This window comes from Martes martes (assembly GCF_963455335.1).
Source record: "Martes martes genome assembly, chromosome: 6".
Taxonomy (NCBI): domain Eukaryota; kingdom Metazoa; phylum Chordata; class Mammalia; order Carnivora; family Mustelidae; genus Martes; species Martes martes.
Genome location: NC_137893.1, coordinates 119,937,514 through 119,957,058, shown reverse-complemented (window position 1 = coordinate 119,957,058; position 19,545 = coordinate 119,937,514). Strand labels below are relative to the sequence as shown.

General features: G+C 46.4%; 1 protein-coding gene across 1 annotated transcript; it reads left to right on the top strand.

Moving 5' to 3' along the window:
- Positions 1-218: 218 nt before the first annotated feature.
- Positions 219-18,690, top strand: LOC308344392 (butyrophilin-like protein 1; the record flags this gene model as incomplete). The annotated part of the gene is made up of 5 exons (XM_080805944.1): positions 219-228; positions 13,121-13,203; positions 16,831-17,023; positions 17,138-17,338; positions 17,793-18,690. 5 exons carry the CDS (start codon positions 219-221, stop codon positions 17,945-17,947), a joined length of 642 nt encoding a protein of 213 aa, XP_080662070.1. The 3' UTR covers positions 17,948-18,690.
- Between the last annotated feature and the right edge of the window lie 855 nt (positions 18,691-19,545).

The window sequence follows — 19,545 nt, the reverse complement described above, 5'->3', positions numbered from 1 at the left end:
TAGACATTTTGGGTGCTTCTTTCTGTCTCCTATCTGACCCCAGGTGGCAGTGAGTAGTTTGAGGAGGGACTGAGCAGAACAGACTGGCAGGAAAAGGTTCGGAGTCAAGGTGGAAGGAAATTGAGGATGGTTGTTGCCCACAGAAGCTAGCCTGCGTGGGCGGCAATGAGGGCAGGGACGGGACATGAGGACAGTGTGGGTGGGAGCAGGAGGGCAACATGGGGGAAGGTGAGCTGGGATCAGGAGCTGAGGCACTGGCCTTCCCAGAGCAGGCAGATGGGACAGGAAAGTCCTGAGGGGATGGAGACATACTTGCAGAGTGAAGCAGCGGCATGAGGGAGAGCCCCAGAGCTCACTGGGATGAGAGATTTAGGGAGAGGAGGTGGTCCTTAGCTGGGACCATGCTTTGCACCTAGGTCACCTGTGACTGGTTTTCTGAGAGCCATGTACACTGAAAACCCTTCTTCTCTGTGTCCTTACTGCATGTGTTCCCACTTGCATTTCCTATGCAAAATTCTCTAAAAATCTCTATCTCTTGAGTGTGAACTAAAGGAACAAAGAGGGTGATTCTTCCTGGTCTCTGTGGTGGTGGTGGCAGGAGTGGATGGAGGCTGTGTCTGGGGAAGGCTCCTGGGGGTTAACTTACATACAACCCAGACCTGAGGTCTGTTTTAACACCTGCTGGGAGGCCCCCACCTTCCCAGCTGAGGAGGTCACCTGTTCCCAGGAGGCTCAGCCAGCAGTAGGGGATGGAGCAGAAGTGGTGGCAGGGGCCCTGCTGGCCCCACAGGGTGGTCTGGGCTATGGGTTTTGGTCTGGAGACATCAAAAGCTATGGCTTTTCCACTCCAGAACCCCCTAGCAGGCCTCCCTAGCTCTCCCACCTCTACGTGCACCTGGATTCCCCACTCACTGAACTTGTCACTGGGTGGTCACTGTGCCCTTATCTTTGTTGGGGGAGGGTTGCCATCTGGCAGAAGCAATCACTGGGTCACCTGGGAAGGGGCTTGTGGTAGAGGTGGATCAGTGTGGGGCTTCTCATGTTAACCTCTCCCCCGGGGTCCTTTTGTCCTTTGTTGCTTTGCTTTCTGTCTGTCCCCTCTTCTTGTCCTTTCTCACTTTTCCCTGCCTGCTCTGTAACTGGGGAGACTGACCACTGTGGACCGATCATGGGGAAGGAGGACACAGGGAACTTGCTGGCAGCTTTTCACTGGGTATGGCCTGTGGGAGGCACTAGAGGGAGGCTTTGGTGGAAGGAGAGCAGGTGGGGTATTTGCCCTTGCTCCCTCACTGCCCTTGTCTGAGCTCTCGATGGAATTCTGCGTTCTTCTGGGCCTGTCCTCCTCTCTTCTTCTTACTCTGGCCCTCAGGTGGGCTGATAAGGACTGAGTTTGCATGTGGTGGAGGACACTCTCGCCTCACTCACAACTGTGCTCTTTCTCACCACAAACCGTAGGGCAGAGTGTTCATCTTCCTTTCCATCGCCCACCTTCTTGGGATTCTGCCTTCAATGTCTCCCTCTACCTTAAACCTCTGTTTCCAACTCTGTGTCAGTGTCTCCTCAGCAAGGAAGCCATCTTCTCAGAGATGTCAGATTTGGATCAACCATTTCCAGCTTTGTTCAGGGAACCTGGAGTTTCCCCCAGGGGAGTCAAGGCTGCAAACCCAGGGCATTTCTCTAGCATTTCTGCCCAGGGCCTCCCTTAGCTTTATCTTGTCTTCAGTGTATCTGAGAGTCTCTGCTTCCTGCTCACATTGCTGAGGGTTTTCTCTGCTTCACCATGTGTCCTGTCAGTGGCCGGGTTGTGAGACTGTCTGGGGCAAGAGACTTTCTTTTTCTTCCCCAGATGTATGCAGCTGGCTATTAATAAATGCCCACTGAACAAGTGAGTGTGGGCGTTGTATCCTATAACCCTTCACTAGGGGCACAGTAAGGGGCGAAAAGGGAGGGGGCAGGTGGAGAAGAAAGCTTTTGGTTTGGGGGTAATGGCAGAGCCAAGGTCTGCTGTGCGTGGACCTTTTGCAAAGACAAGGTGCAGTTGTGTGTGTGTGTGTGTGTGTTTATGGGGGTGTCTGTGAAGGGGCATCCTCACCCTACTAGGCTTCAGGGGAACAGTGACAATGGGGAACATTGTGGGACAGACCAATATCTGGGGATTTGGTTGCACAGAGATGCTGACATTGTCCTAGCACTTTCCTGTGTTCTTAAGAAATGAATAATATTTAATTAAAATAAAGAAATAAAATAGGGCTAATAAAATGAGTAAGCTAACTTCTGGAAGTGAGTAAGTATGTGAATTAAGCCGCACCCCCAGGACACTCTCTGGTGTCTTCCTGTCCTAACTACCCCCTCAGTGTCAGGGAAACTCATCTGACTTCTCCCACCACAGATCTGTGCCTGTTCTCTAACTTCATCTTTCAGGTATCCTGTAGAGGGTGGTCTTTTGTGTCTGGTTTCCTGTGCTCCATCCACATTTCTAAGATTCCTTGTTTGTATAGTACATTCCCTCCCTCTCTCTGTCCTCCCCCAGGGAAGCCCTCCTTCAGTGTTGTGCGTGCTGGTCACTAGGGGGCAGCAGAACTTGATGGAACTTGGGAGAGCCGAGGGCCTCAGGGTGACTGTGCCCTTCCAGCTCCCTGTCTGGTGGCCTCCCAGGCTGCTGCAGTTAGGTCCTGCTGCTTCCCTCTCTGATTTCTGGGCCCCAGCCTGCTGCTCTCTGTTTAGAGCTCAGTGAGCTTTGGGGTGGACCTGGCTCCTCCAGGGTTTGGTCACAGAATCACGTGACCTTGGGCAGGTTTCTTCCTCTTGTTCAGCTTCTGTCTCTCAGCTTTAAAATGAAGAAAGGTTCTCCTCTGAGGATTGGAGTCCATTTATTTATTTATTTAAAAATAATTTATTTGTTTATTTGACAGGTGGAGATCACAAGTAGGCAGAGAAGCAGGCAGAGAGAAAGGAAGAAGCAGGCTCCTCGCTGAGCAGAGAGCCCGATGTGGGACTCGATTCCAGGACCCTGGGATCATGACCTGAGCTGAAGGCAGAGGCTTTAACCCACTGAGCCACCCAGGCACCCCTAGAGTACATTTATTGAAATAAAGTTCCCCATGTTCAGAATAAAGTGGCCCTTGATAAATGGTGGGCCTGAATATTTGGTGAAGGTCAGCAGAGAGCAGGGGCCTGACCCCAGGGCTTCAGCCTACATCCTATGGAGACACGTCTTTCTGACATGGAGGAACAGGGTGTCAGGCATCTTGGGGACTGTTAGAATTAGCCTCTCATGGTTGGTCAGGGCTTCTCCTGCCTTTTCTGCCCCAGGCCTCTCTGATTCTTTCAAGGTCAGAGGCCAAACTGCCAGTTCTCCAGGCCCTTTCCCATAACTTGGCACTCACAACCCCCCACCCCCCACCGCCCCTGGACTAGCCTGCTTCAGCCTTGACCTTGGATGGACCTGACCATCATGGGATTGGAAGAGTGAGTAAATTCTTCCAGGTCACTCCATGGGTCACCCATGTGTGTAGTACATGCACTTGCTCTCTGCAAATCATTCACTGACATCTCAGGGACTGGGAAACCTGCTTGAGACACTCTGGGCAGACCTGTATCTTGTCCCCAGATATATCAGGACTGAACGCAAGGAGAAGCTGCTCCTTCCTTTTCTCCTCTCCCTGCCTCCCTCCCTTCTTCCTTCCTGTTCTTTCCATTCTTTCTTTTTCCCCCCGCTCTTTCCATTCTTATACCATCTTCCTCTCAGCTTCCTTTCCTTTTAATTTCTTATCTATCTTTTGCTAATTGGTGAGTGTAATAAAATTTATTAAAATTTCTTTTTTTTAAAAAGATATTTTTATTCATTTATTTGAGAGAGAGAGTGAGAGTGAGAAGAAGAGAGAGAAGCAGACTCCCCACTGAGTGGAGAGCCCGATGCAGGACTCGATCCCAGGACCCCAAGATCATGACCTCTGCCTGAAGGCAGATGCTTAACCATCAGAGCCATCAGGTGCCCAAAATTTATTAAAATTCCTATAAAATGTTTTTCTCCCTGGTCTCACTCCTTTGCTTTCCTAGAGCTCAGAGAGCATGGGTGGGAGTGATGCCTCCTCATGTCGCTGGAATCTCAGACTTTGGAAGCAGAGTGGCTTACTCACTCAGAGGGTGCTGGGGCAGGTGCTCCTGGCCAGGCAGGCTTTGCAGCTGACCGCTGGGTTGTCCTGGCCAGGCCCCATTCCTGAGAGTGTGTAAGGTCTTAGGAATTTTCTGAGGCACCGTTGGTTGGATATTTCAGTTATAGGACGACAGTCTCCACTGGGAGGGGCTGTGCTCCCCAGAGGGGCAAATGTGCAGGCTCAGAGGATAGTGATCATCCCCACTGAGCCCTTGGCCTGTCCTCAGCTGACTGTCAGGGGAGATCTCAGCCCATTAGCCAGGGTCGTGCTGGTTAGAGGAGAAAGGCAAAATTTTATTTAAAATCAATTTAATTAACTTTAGTGTATTTTAGTTTCAGGGATTCATCAGTTTAGGGATTCATCAGTTGTTTATAACACCCAGTGCTCATTATATTATATGTCTTACTTAATGCCCATTGCCCAGTTACCCCATCTGTCTCCCACCTCCCCTCCAGCAACCCTCAGTTTGTTTCCTAGAGTTAAGAATCTCTTATGGTTTGTCGCCCTCTCTGATTTCATCTTGTTTTATTTTTCCATCTCTTTCCCTACACTCATCAGTTTTCTTGCTTAAATTCCACATATGAGTGAAATCATACATAGTTTGTCTTTCTCTGACTGACTTATATCACTTAGCATAATGTCTTCTAGTTCCATTCACATCCTTGTGAATGGGAAGATTTCATTCTTTTTGATGGCTGAGTAATAGTCCACACTCTCTCTATGTACCACATCTACTTTATCCATTCATCTGTTGATGGCCATCGGGACTCTTTCCTTAGTTTGACTATTGTGGACATTGCTGCTATAAACATTGGGGGTGCAGGTGCCCCTTTGAATCACTATGTTTGTATTGTTTACATAAATACCTAGTAGTGCAATTCTTGAGTCATAGGGTAGCTCTATTTTTAACTTGGAAGGACAGATTTTCAAGTCCACACAGAAACTATCACCTCATGTGGGTGTACGTGTGTGTATGTATGTGTGTTTGTGTGTTTCCTGTTATTTTTCACTTTTTCCAGATACAAAACAAACAGAAAATACCTCTTAAAACTTAACTTTTCTGTGCTGTATAATTAGACAACAAAAAGAAATTAAAGGCATCCAAATTGGCAAAGAAGAAGTCAAACTATCACTCTTTGCAGATGATATGATACTATATGGGGAAAACCCAAGAGACTCCACTCCAAATCTGCTACAACTTGTACAGGAATTCAGTAAAGTGTCAGGATATAAAATCAATGCACAGAAATCAGTCGCATTTCTATACACCAACAACAAGACAGTAGAAAGAGAAATGAAGGAGTCAAACCCATTTACAATTGCACCCAAAACCATAAGATACCTAGGAATAAACCTAACCAAAGAGGCAAAGAATTTGTACTCAGAAAACTATAAAGTACTCATGAAAGAAATTGAGGAAGGCACAAAGAAATGGAAAAATGTCCCATGCTCATGGATTGGAAGAACAAATATTGTGAAAATGTCTATTCTACCTAAAGCATCTACAAGTTTAATGCAATCCCTATCAAAATACCATCCATTTTTTCCAAAGAAATGGAACAAATAATCCTAAAATTTATATGGAACCAGAAAAGACCTTGAATAGCCAGAGGAATGTTGAAAAAGAAGGCCAAAGTTGGTGGCATCATCATTCCAGATTTCAAGCTCTATTACAAAGCTGTCATCATCAAGACAGTATGGTACTGGTACAAACATAGACACATAGATCAGTGGAATAGAATAGAGAGCCCAGAAATAGACCCTTAACTCTATGGTCAACTAATCTTCGACAAAGCAGAAAAGAATGTCCAATGGAAAAAAGACAGTGTCTTCAACAAATGGTGCTTGGAAAATTGGACAGCCACATGCAGAAAAATGAAACTGGGCCATTTCCTTACACCACACACAAAAATAGAATCCAAATGGATGAAAGACCTCAATGTGAGAAAGGAGTCCATCAAAATCCTTGAGGAGAACACAGGCAGCAACCTCTTCGACCTCAGCCTCAGCAACTTCTTCCTAGAAACATCACCAAAGGCAAGGGAAGCAAGGGCAAAAATGAGCTATTGGGACTTCATCAAGACCAAAAGCTTTTGTACAGCAAAGGAAACAGTCAAGAAAACCAAAAGACAACTGACAGAATGGAAGAAGATATTTGCAAACGACATATCAGATAAAGGGCCGCTATCCAAAATCTATAAAGAACTTCTCAAACTCAACACCCAAAGAACCAATAATCCAATCAAGAAATGGGCAGAGGACATGAACAGACATTTCTGCAAAGAAGACATCCATATGGCCAACAGACATGAAAAAGTGCTCCACATCACTCGGCATCAGGGAAATACAAATCAAAACCACAATGAGATACCACCTCACACCAGTCAGAATGGCTAAAATGAACTAGTCAAGAAATGACAGGTGCTGGCAAGACTGCAGAGAAAGGGGAACCCTCCTACACTGTTGGTGGGAATGCAAGCTGGTACGACCACTCTGGAAAACACCATGGGTGGTGTTTTCTATATATAACCCTATAAAAGGGTTTTTCAAAAAGTTGAAAATAGAGCTACTCTATGACCCAGCAATCACATTACTGGGTATTTACCCTAAAGATACAAATGTAGTGATCCGAAGGGGCACGTGCACCCAAATGTTTATAGCAGCAGTGTCCACAATAGCCAAACTGTGGAAAGAACCTAGATGTCCTTCAACAGATGAATGGATAAAGAAGATGTGATATACATATACAATGGAATACTATGCGGCCATCAAAAGAAATGAAATCTTGCCATTTGCGACAACGACGTGGATCGAACTAGAGGGTATTATGCTGAGGGAAATAAGTCAGTCAGACAAAGACAATTATCATATGATCTACCTGATATGAGGAAGTGGAGAGGCAACATGGGGGGGTTGGGGGGTAGGAAAAGATTTAATGAGAAAAGATGGGATCGGGAGGGAGACAAACCATAAGAGACTCTTAATCTCACAAAACAAACTGAGGGTTTCTGGGGGGAGGGGGGGTAGGGTGGGGTTATGGACATTGGGGAGGGTATGTGCTATTATGAGTGCTGTGAAGTGTGTAAACCTGGCGATTCACAGACCTGTACCCCTGGGGCTAATAATACATTATATGTTAATTTTTTTTAAAAAGTCTCTTATGGTTTGTCTCCCTCCCGATCCCATCTTTTCTCATTAAATCTTTTCCTACCCCCCAACCCCCCCATGTTGCCTCTCCACTTCCTCATATCAGGTAGATCATATGATAATTGTCTTTGTCTGACTGACTTATTTCCCTCAGCATAATACCCTCTAGTTCGATCCACGTCGTTGTCGCAAATGGCAAGATTTCATTTCTTTTGATGGCCGCATAGTATTCCATTGTATATGTATATCACATCTTCTTTATCCATTCATCTGTTGAAGGACATCTAGGTTCTTTCCACAGTTTGGCTATTGTGGACACTGCTGCTATAAACATTTGGGTGCACGTGCCCCTTCGGATCACTACATTTGTATCTTTAGGGTAAATACCCAGTAATGTGATTGCTGGGTCATAGAGTAGCTCTATTTTCAACTTTTTGAAAAACCCTTTTATAGGGTTATATATAGAAAACACCACCCATGGTGTTTTCCAGAGTGGTCGTACCAGCTTGCATTCCCACCAACAGTGTAGGAGGGTTCCCCTTTCTCTGCAGTCTTGCCAGCACCTGTCATTTCTTGACTAGTTCATTTTAGCCATTCTGACTGGTGTGAGGTGGTATCTCATTGTGGTTTTGATTTGTATTTCCCTGATGCCGAGTGATGTGGAGCACTTTTTCATGTCTGTTGGCCATATGGATGTCTTCTTTGCAGAAATGTCTGTTCATGTCCTCTGCCCATTTCTTGATTGGATTATTGGTTCTTTGGGTGTTGAGTTTGAGAAGTTCTTTATAGATTTTGGATAGCGGCCCTTTATCTGATATGTCGTTTGCAAATATCTTCTTCCATTCTGTCAGTTGTAAACCATAAGAGACTTTTAATCTCACAAAACAAACTGAGGGTTGCCGGTGGGGGGCTGGGTAGGGAGAGGGTGGTTGCTTTATGGACACTGGGGAAGGTATGTGCTGTGGTGCATGCTGGAGTGCTGTGAAGTGTGTAAATCTGGCTATTCACAGACCTGTACCCGTGGGGCTAATAATACATTATATGTTAATAAAAGATTTAGAAAAAAGATAAGAATGAAAAAAAAGCTTTTCTGTGCTGTAGACGATAACCCAATGGACCTTCATCTTACAATGTCAAAAAAAATTAAGATTCACCAGATTGTAGGTTTCTAAAAATGGGGTTTAATCCTTTCCACCAAATATCACATTTTAAAATTACAATTCTTTTTAAAATTTTATTTATTTATTTATATTTATATATATATTTTAAAGATTTTATTTATTCATTTGACAGAGAGAGAGATAGATAGATATCACAAGTAGGCAGAGAGCGGGGGAGTGGGGAAGCAGGCTCCCTGCTGAGCAGAGAGCCTGATGTGGGACTTGATCCCAGGAACCTGAGATTATGACCTGAGCTGAAGGCAGAGGCTTAACCCACTGAGCCACCCAGGTGTCCCTACAGTTCTTTTTAAAAAAGATTTATTTATTTATTTGAGAGAGAGAGTGTGCGCATGCACACAAGAGTGGGGGAGAGGCAGGAAGGGAGCGAGAGAGAATCTCAAGCAGACCCCACACTGAACATGGAGACTCCCAGGACCCCGAGATCATGACCTGAGCCGAAATCAAGAGCAGGACGCTTAAACTGACTGAGCCACCCAGGAGTCCCTAAAATTACAGTTCTTTTTACATTAGCCATTGTTTTACGGCTTCAGTATTTATCTGAAACTGTTTCAAAAGCACTTGAAGCAACCAAAGGTAAGAGGTAATACATGGTTGTTAAAGTAGAACATATAATATTAACCCTATTAGCATCAGGGTAATTTAAATTTTTTAATTTTTAATTTTTAATTTTACTTGATGGACAGAGATCACAAGTAGGCAGAGAGGCAGTCAGAGAGAGAGGAAGGGAAGTAGGCTCCCCGCTGAGCAGAGAGCCCGATGCAGGGCTCGATCCCAGGACTGTGGGATCATGACCTGAGCCAAAGGCAGAGGCTTTAACCCACTGAGCCACCCAGGCACCCCAGCATCAGGATAATTTATACCATAGCAAGAAAAATCATTCATGGCCAATTAATAGTATCTGTAGATAAACAGCTGGACCATGAGCCTAATGAGCTGGGGGAGGCAGTGAAGTTTACTGTTTAGTGTCCCTCCTGCAGTGTTTTCAGGGGTCCTTCCACTGTCCTTCAGGAAAATCTTCCTTGTGTTTGGTCATTCCTTCCCCTTCCCTCCCAACATGGGATCCTAGGGCTACATTCAGGGCAGATAACCTTTCTGGCCATATCACACTGGACCATTGCTGAGTCCAAGATCCCCTTTCTGCTCCTCTTTCACGCTGAGTTGTGTGGAGCTGGGGGCCGGGCTGGGCTTGAGGACTGGGGTGTGTAGGGGTGTGGGGGCGTTGTCCTTGCAGCTCCAGCCCTCCCTCCTCTGGGAAGTTCCTGGATGAAAGTTTACTAGATGGTAGGGCTCATGTCTGCCTTCATCTCTGTTCCATGTGTGAGAATGAAGTGTCATAAATACAAGTTGTGTAGGCCAGGTGCTGGCACTTAGGTACTCAATAAATTTGATTTTTTCCCCTCTGACTTTTCACAAAATTCCTCTAATGTTCTTCGGCCTTGAGGAGTCTCCCTCATGGGCAGGGATTGGTGGTGGCAGTGGGGGGTGGACTTGGAGACTGATATTGGTCCTTGTTCATTCATAATTTTTGAATAAAGATGGATTTTCCCAATATTCCCGTGTGTAAGTGGAAATGGACCTTTGGGGATGACTGCAGGGGATGTGTTCATGTATATCTAGATGTCTGAGGTTTGCCCAGAGTTTTATCTTTTATTTCATTTAAAAAGTTTATTTATTTGGGGTGCCTGGGTGGCTCAGTAGGTTAAAGCTTCTGCCTTCGGCTCAGGTCACGGTCCCAGGGTCCTGGGATTGAGCCCCGCATTGGGCTCTCTGCTCAGCAGGGAGCCTGCTTCTCCCTCTCTCTCTGCCTGCCTCTCTGCATACTTGTGATCTCTGTCTGTCAAATAAATAATAAAATAAAATCTTTTAAAAAAAGTTTATTTATTTATTTATTTGGGAGGGGAGGGGGGCAGTTGGGGATGTGTGAACAGGGAGGGAGAAGGACAAGCAGACTCAGCACCCTGTGGGGAGTACAACACTGGTCTTGTTCCAAGGATCCTGAGATCATGACCTGAGCTGAGTTGGAAGCTTAACAATTGAGCCACCCAGGCGCTGCTGCCCAGAGTTTTTAATATTTTAGACCACACATTCGGGCATAAAGCAATCACTCCCATGCATCAATGGGTCCATCAGTCTTTGCTTCATGAAAAACATTTAGTGGATCACTCAAAAAAATTGAAAGTGAACGCAGACTGGGAGAGGTTTTGCTGGGTGTGTGATTGTGATTGTGACTGAACTCTGAGAGACTGGTTTCCTCACCTGTAGAATGAAGACAATAATGACAACAACCTGGCAGAAGTGGGGCCAGGGAGGCTCTAGCCCAAACTGGTGTCAACGCCAGTCACGAAACACAAGACCACCCGAGCGCTGGGCGCGCTTGAGGGAGCAAACAAGGTGGTTGAGTCTGACATTTTCTAGCCCGGTGCTGCATATATGTTTGGGGTAGGAAGAACAAAAGAGCGGGGAAGTTGGTGCAGTTGTTGCATCCACCCAGCGGCTGACCTGTTTAGGTCAGAGTTAAGTCCTCCTGTTTCTCAGTGGACTGAAGTGTTTTCCAAATTGGACAGAGAAGCCAACGTGCTGCTGAGGTGACTTCTCTGCACATGAGATCAGGCGAAGTTTCCTGAGTGTTTGCTGTGTGCTGGACACGTGACCAGGACACACAGTGCCTCCCTCTGTGGATGCCTCGGACATTCCACAGAAGATCACATGTCAGGGCTGTGGAGGAGAACAGGGCACCACTAAACCCCAGCAAGCACGTGTATGGGGCTCAGATGGGGATGAGCAGGTTGGGGAAGGCTCCTCTGAGGGAGGTCACTTTAGGTGAGACTGGAAAGGTGAGCAGTTTGGGGGATGAGAGAGAACAGGACATCCAGGGGCTTGTGAGAAGGCCTGAGGCTGGGAAAGCTCCGTGAACTGGAGGAATGCTGCCAGGCCAGGAGGGAGCCCTGGGAGCAGTGGAATGAGGTCAGGGAGGAAGCTGGGGCCCAGGAGCCACAGACAAGAGGTTTGGCAGGGGGATCCCTGGAAGGGGTGAAGCAGAGCTGATAGGAGATGATTTGAGAGGTTACAACCTTGGATGGAAAATGAACTTGAGAGGGCGAGGCTGGAGGTGGGCAGGGGACGCCCATGGGGAAGCAGGGAAGGGTGAGGCGGGAAGTGAGATGGGTGTGGAGCTAGAAGGTAGCCATGGATATGGATTAGAGAAAAGTCTTGAACTTTCAGGTGCACTGGCAGCAGACTGGGTGGGAAAGTGGAGTGTGTGGTGGAATGACCCTCCAGTTTCTGGAAGACATAACTGGGTGACCCCAGGTGTCCTTTACTGGGATGGGGAACTGCAGGAAGGGAGGGGCTGGAAAGGAAGCCCTAGTGCTCCACAGGTGTTCGTTCAGAGACACGGAATCTGCCTTTCCTGCTGCACACTGTGGCCTGGCGGGGAGGGGCTGAATGATGTACCCAGTAGGGTGGCCCAGTGGGTTAAAGCCTCTGCCTTCTGCTCAGGTCATGATCCCAGGGTCCTGGGATCGAGCCCTGCATTGGGCTCTCTGCTCAGCAGGGAGCCTGCTTCCCCCTCTCTCTCTGCCTGCCTCTCTGCCTACTTGTGATCTCTGTCTGTCAAATAAATGAATAAAACCTTTAAAAAAAAGTAAGTGGTGTACTCAGGCCTTGTGTGATAGTACAGTATTAGGAAGCCACAGGGTGCTGTCCAATCAGCTGGGGCAGGGCCAGGGTCTTGGAGCTGGTCCTGGAAGATTCTGTGATGCTCAGGTTTAACCTCTCTGTTGCCATGCTGTGGGGGAGCACCTGGGTTATCTCCTGGTGATAAAAAGCAAAGCAGCTGCACTGGGGGCTTTTCAAAGGCTCCTGCCACATAGCATTCACCAGCTGACAGGATTCACCAACCAACAGAATAGTTTTGGTAGTGAACAGAAAGTACAAGTAGCCCCAAGCATAGGGCTTTTTTTTTTTTTTTTTTAAAGATTTTATTTCTTTATTTGACAGAGGGAGAGATCACAAGTAGGCAGAGAGGTAGAGAGAGAGGGGGAAGCAGGCTCCCTCTTGAGCAGAGAGCCCGATGCGGGACTCGACCCCAGGACCCTGGGATCATGACTGAGCTGAAGGCAGAGGCTTTAACCCCCTGAGCCACCCAGGTGCCCCAAGCATAGGGCTTTTTAAATCTTGGCTGTGCCACACACATTCCCAGCTTCTGGTCTAAAAGCTAGCCAACCTGGAGAGTGGCAGTTGTTCAACAAAGCATTACGGAGTCTCCGTCTCTGTGTGTCCCCCCTGACAGAGTCCCCTTGTCAGTGTATCTGCTGCCCTGTTTCTGTGGCTCTGATCATGCTGTTTTCTTCCTGATAACTAGGGTGCACTGTCCAGTGGGCAGGGCAGAGTCTGCTAGGGTTGTGTTTTGTAAGCTTTCACTTTCAAATGGTGGAAGGAGTCAGCGCAGGATTCTTCTGTCTGGGAGTGCTGAGTGCCCCAGGTCCCTGATTCAGCTGAGACCTCTGCAACCTGTGCCAGGCTGTGCTTTTCCGCTCTCCTGGAACCAGCTGCCTCTCAGACAAGAGGAGCCTGTGGCACCAATGTTGGATCTGGAGCAGGCTTTGGGGCTTGAGCAGTGAACCGCATGTGCAGTCTCTGAGAGCAGATTTGGGGGCTGGCTGAGGTCTCACAGTATTGAGTTAGAGACGCTCCAGAAGCCCCAGGTTTTCAAGCAGGTGAGTGGGTTCTGAAGATACTTGTTGGATAAGAAGAGGAAAGTGGGGAGCAGATGCTTGGGAAGAGGTAGACGAGATCATGGTGGGGCTGGGGAGCTGGTGCAAATAATAATGAGAATCTGAGAGGACCCAGGACAACTACAGTGGGGGCTCCACTTCATTCATTGATTTAATGTCATTGCTGTAGCATTCCTAGGAACAGGCACTGTTCTAATGTGCACTGACTCTCCATACATAACTTCATAGGATACTTCTTATAACGTGGGATGAGGTCTTATTACTTTCTCCATATTGCAGATAGGACCTGGGTCAGAGCAGATCAAGAAACTTGCCTCAGGTGATTCCCACGGCAGATGGCTGAGTGGGGAGGAGACCTTAGCAGTAGGCCCAGAATCTGTCCTTCCCAGGACCACTGGCTGCCCCCCTCCCCCCTCAGGGTTATTGGTTTGAAGCCCTTCTTTTTGACCAGGTCTTATTTTATCCTGTGCTGAGGATCAGGGTCTAAGTTAATAGCCCTCAATTTATACTAGAATGAAAATGGGTCTTTCACTCTTCATTTATTCAGTATAAATATATAGAACTCCTGGTACGTGATAGCTATTGTTGTCTGCACCTGGATATCTCAGTGTAACAAATAAAGGTCCCTGCCCTGTAGAGTTTATATTATACAGACAATAAATAGCCAAATAGATAGGTTATAGACAACATTAGACGGTAATGAGTAGAGACTTAGCCAAATAAATATATTAGGGATGAGATTTCCAAGCAGAAGAACACCCACGTGAGACACCTGAGGGAGGAGTGTGGCTGGTGAGTCTGGGTAGAGAAAGAGGCCACATGACTGGTATTGAGGTGAATGGGAGGGTGGTGAGAGGTGACTCTCTGGAATAAAGAGGTGTTCCTGGTCCAGGTGCACAGAGACGGGATTTATCAGAAGCCCATTAGTAACACACACTTGAACAGATATTTGAGTGAAGCAGACAGTGTTCTGAAATGGCCTTCTGGTTGATGGATCTGTGTGGCGTATACACAGCATGGTGATTGTGATTCTGAGCAGTCAACTGAATTGTCCCAGGCCTGGAGTGTGTACTCCCTGATGGGTGCTGATGGTGGGATTGGGGAGGAAGTGGATAGGGGTAGTGGGGGTAGTGGGGGTGGTGGGGGTGGTAATACCAGACCATCAAAGGCTTTGTGTGCTCTTATGCCATTTAGATGCAGGGCTGAGGGAATTTTCAACAGAGCAGTGGAGCAAGGTATGTGAGGGCAGGTTTGCTTTGACAGCTGTAATGGAAGGTGTATGGAAGGTGAACAAGACTGGAGGCCTGGATGTAGTTATGGGGTGGAGAGGATGGCCTCCTGCATTCATGTAGGGGCGGTGTGGTGGGAAGGGAGCACTTCAGCATCGGAGAGTTTTGGAAAGTAGACCCAGCTGAGTGAGGAGATTTGGGGACAAGGAGTTTGGAGGTGTGGAGAGAAGGGACTTCAGGTACTCATAGGTCTTTTTTTTTGTTGTTGTTGTTTAGTGGTTGATATATTGATTTTATGTGTAAGCTGCAGGTTGCTGCCATAATGCTGTGTAACACAGACATAGAAATCTCAGTGGCCTATAACACCAACCATGTATTTAATCTGGCATTCAGGGAGTTCTGCTCATCTGGGCTGTGTTTGGCTAATCTTATTAGGTCTTACTCATAAATCTTCAGTCATGTAGGGGAAATATAATTAAAAACATAATCTTCCAACTCAGAATCTTGTCTCTAAGATAGTAGGAAGAAAGATCCTTTTTATTATTAAATTAGCATTAACTACAATGTGCTGTGCATCACAGAGATTCTATGAAGAAATGCAAAGACAGAAGAAATCTCATCTTTTCCATATACAGACAGAACTCATCCCATACACATTCTCAGGATCAACAGTTATGAGCCCTCAAGTAGCTGGACTTGCCAGCACTATTTGTCCTAGGTGGTGCACCTTATATTTGCTTGGAAATTGGGTGAGCATGTAAGTTAGCTAATTGGCTTTATTCTGAGGAAAACCAAATTCTCCTACCTTAAAAATAAAAAAAAATAATTCCAGTGTAGTTAACACAGAGTGTTATATTCATTTCAAATGTGCAATATAGTGATTCAACACTTTTACATATACTCAGTGGGAATTTCAATAGAAACTCTGCAGGCCAGAATGGAGTGGTGTGATATATTCAATGTACTAAAAGGAAAAAAAAAATCTGCAGCCAAGAATCTAGCAAGGGGATCATTCAGAGTAGAAGGAGAGATGAAGCGTTTCCCAGACAAATAAAAGTTAAATTGGTGTTTTTTTTTGTTTTGTTTTGTTTTTTTAGTATATGTGCTGCCGAAACGAGCACTGTTTTGTTTTGTTTTTGTTTTGTTTTGTTACCAATTCTCCCATCATGATGACAGGCGGTGATTTTACACGTGGATCATGGTACCCACTGAGGTTAGGATCCTACCCCGGCAGAGAAGGGGAAGAGAGGGCTGCTGTCTTCCTTGGTGTGAGCACTTCAAAGAGAGGGTTCCCAGGTCCTTGAGAAACACATTCTTGGATCACAGAGCTGGCAAAGGCCTAATTATTATTATTTTTAAAGTACTTCTATACATTTCAAAGAGGAGAGAAAACACCCAGAACCACAAGTTTCCTCAAGTAAAAGCTATAAGAAAAGGCTGGGAAGGGGCTCTCTTTCCCTATTTTCAACTGGGACAATAAGACTCTTACTTTAAATCTATTTTGTCCTCCCAGTGGACCCTGGCTGGGTTTGCTCAGCTGCTGTTGTCCAGGTGGCTATTGCTTGATCTAGGACAGCTTCAGCTGGAAAGGCTGCCCTAGCCTGAAGATGTCTGTCCTGTGGCAGAGGACAAGGCAATGGCGGAAGCAGTTTCCAACCTCTGCTAGAGTCACATTCCCTGAACTCTCAGGGATTCAAGTCACAAGATGAGCCCAGAAGCAGAGTGTGAAGGCATTAACAATAGGTGGTAGAGGGCTGGCTAGATGTAAGGAAGGCTTAAAGATTGGGGGTATTTTCCTCATTATCCTGTCACAGAGGCCAAACATGAATTAGTTCAGGGTTTGAGTCTGAAGCATCTGTGAGGAATCCTGGCACAGCTAAACCATAGATGTGGATATTAGGGAATGAGCTCAGGAGGTATGTAGGTTGGTGGAAGTGATGACCGAGTGGCAGTGGGTGTGCCCGCAGATGCCCTGGAGAGTGTGTGAGTTGAGAAGAGCAGAGAAGGATGGATCCTGGAGCCAAATTCCTCCTTCTATCCCTCTGGGTGATGGAATTCCCACCCTCACGGTTGGGGAGCAGTGCCTGCCCTCTGGGCCTGCCACAGGTCCCCATGTTTCTTCCTTCTGTTCCCCATGGCAGGAACCCTTATATTGGTGGTCCCTTGTAGGGACCACTCCCCCAAGGAGCCCCCAAAATGCAGTGCTGCACATGGAGTTGTGTACGGGAAGGTTCTGCTGGAAGCCCTGGGCTCTGGGTGGCCTCCCTGTGCTCTCCAGCTTCTCTCTTTAGGTGTGGGCTCTGCCCCTCAAGTGCACATCACAGGGCCAGAGGAGGACGGGGTCCAAGTTGTGTGCATGGCCTCGGGGTGGTTCCCAAAGTCCCAGGTGCAGTGGAGAGCTCTCAGTGGAGAGAAGTTCCTGACGTTCTCTGAGACCCAGGTCCAAGATGCTGAAGGGCTGTTCACCATAGAGGCCACTCTTGTGGTGAGGGACAGCTCTTCAGGGAATGTGACCTGCTCAGTCCTCAACCCCATCCTGGGCCAGGAGAAGGCAATGGCCATTTTCATCCCAGGTCAGTACTACTTCCCACTCCTAGAAGGGTGGGGTGGTCTGGTTGGGGGTCCCTGTGTGTGCTGGGCTGGGCCGTCCTGAGCAATGCCCTGATGGGGTGTCTGGCTGGGCACAGAACCCTTCTTCCCTCGGAGTTCTCCCTGGAAGCCGGCTTTCATGGTGATCCTGACTGTGCTGATGCTCCCAATCCTTGGGGCTGCCTTTTACATCATGAGAGAACATACTGCAAAGCACCAGGAGATGCAGGAATGGGTGAAACTGCACAGAGACAAGGAGGAGGACCAGCAGATAAAGAAGGAGGCACTGAAGGCCAGAGGTAAGGCAGGACAGGGCCAAGGCAGACAAGTGTGGAAGCTGGTGCAGAGGAGAAGTGGACAGTAGGGCCCCTGGCCAGGAGCAGGGGACTGAGGAGGACCAGAGAGGACAGGTGGGGCTGCGGAGTCTCGAGGGGTCTGGAGTTAGATCTTCACAGAGACATATAGATGCTCTTGTGGGTTTTCCAGGTACAGTCTTTGCTGCTCTTAGTGATGGGAGTTTAAGTGTATTTTTCACTTTTGGATGAACTCCAAGCAGATCTTGGTATGTTGTGTCCTTTTCCCAGAAGTTCCTGTGTCACATTTGTAGGAGACATTCTGGTTCTTAGCTCACCTGTTTCCTGTGTTGCGTTTCAGACTGGAGGAAATTTGTTTACCTGGCTGGTGAGTGATTGTCCGGATGTCCTTGGATCTCTTGCCCCCTAAGCCATAGCTTTCTCTCTCCGTTTTATGCAGAGACATGTGGACCCATCCCTGGTGCAGAGGTGGAAACTCGTGGGAGGCAGAACTTGCTCCATGGGCTTTCCCCATCTGGGCTATTGTTTCGCACATGGTGTTTTGAAACCTGGAATGATGGTGGTCACTGGAGTCTGTCGTGCATCTTGGGTTGATCTACCCACCGCCTTTGTAGCTTTTAGTTTTCAATGCAACTGGTTCTCAGTCAGCCTGAATACTCTGGAATATTTTAGAGAAACTATATAAATAAATGGGGTCATTAAATTTAGGAGTGTGATCCCTCCACATAACAGCATCGTGGGAGAGTCTTTTCGCTCCAGTTCCTGGTGGTACTGATCACAAAGTTTTGGGTAGCGAACTGGGCAGAGCTTGGGTGGGAATGTCATGGGATAAGTTGTTAATGGTCCAGTGATGGGTTTTCTGAGAACGTTTGGCCACTTTTACCCTAGAGCTCACCTATCATCCCGGTCCTTATTTCATCTCCCCCTTTGTGTTATTTCCCATATCTCTCTTTTCTGGAAATCATTGGATGTAATAATGACTTCTTACTTTCATGTAATAATGTATACATTATTCCCTAAAACATTTTTATACATTGCATAATTTTTGAACTTTAAGCAATTGAAAGCAGATGGAATAAAAATTTTGCACTTTTTTTTATGTGAAAATTTCTTTATTTTGGGATGCGATTGATATTGGAATTCATTTCAGAAAAATTCTGTGGATGAAATCTGTTAGTATTATGCATTTTCTTTTGGTGATCAAGAATGGTTGGACACAGTGTATTTTTCTTTGAAGGAATACTATTTTTTATTGAAAATTTATTTGAAATGCACATTTTGACTTATTGTTGAATCCCCCTGCACCCCTTAAAAAAAAGAAGAAACAGATTTAGATGTTGACTGTATTTATGCTGAGTACCTCCCACACTGCTACCAACTTTTTAAACATGAAATTTCTTTAGAGATTGAAATTCTTCTCCACTGGCCCCAGGAGGTCTACTTGACTCTTATGGGTTCAGTGTTTCTGCAGAAGTTGTGTCTCTTCTATTGTTCAGAAAATAAAATGCATATAGATAACTGGTCTTGCAATGCTTGTGTGCATTAAATTGAATGAATAACTTGAGTTTTTTCACCTTAGAGAGTCTTTTTTTTTTAAGATTTTATTTATTTATTTGACAGACAGAGATCACAAGTAGGCAGAGAGGCAGGCAGAGAGAGAGGAAGAGCCTGACGTGGGCCTCGAGCCTGACACGGGCCTCGATCCCAGGACCCTGGAATCACGACGTAAGCCGAAGGCAGAGGCTTTAACCCACTGAGCTACCCAGGCACCCCCACCTTAGAGATTCTTAATGTCATAATCAGTCGTTCAATTCTATGTTATTTTCATTTGTCTCTTTGGACTCTGCTGAATTTATTTGTTTATTTTTAAAATTTTGTCTCTTCTGGTTAAAATTGTTTTTCTTGGTTGACTCTTGAGTCTACTTGTCTGTAGGAGAGTAGAAGTTGAATAGTTAAAAGTGCTTTTGATTTTTAATTGTCATTTTGATGGTTTTACTATTCAACCACATGTATCTTTTTTTTTTTAATTTCTTTTCAGTGTTCCATAATTCATTGTTTATGCAGCACACCCAGTGCTCCATGTAATTGGGCCCTGCATAATACCCACCACCAGGCTCACCCAACCTCCCACTCCTCTCCCCTCTAAAACCCTCAGTTTGTTTCTCAGAGTTTTTATTTTAATGTTGTGGTTT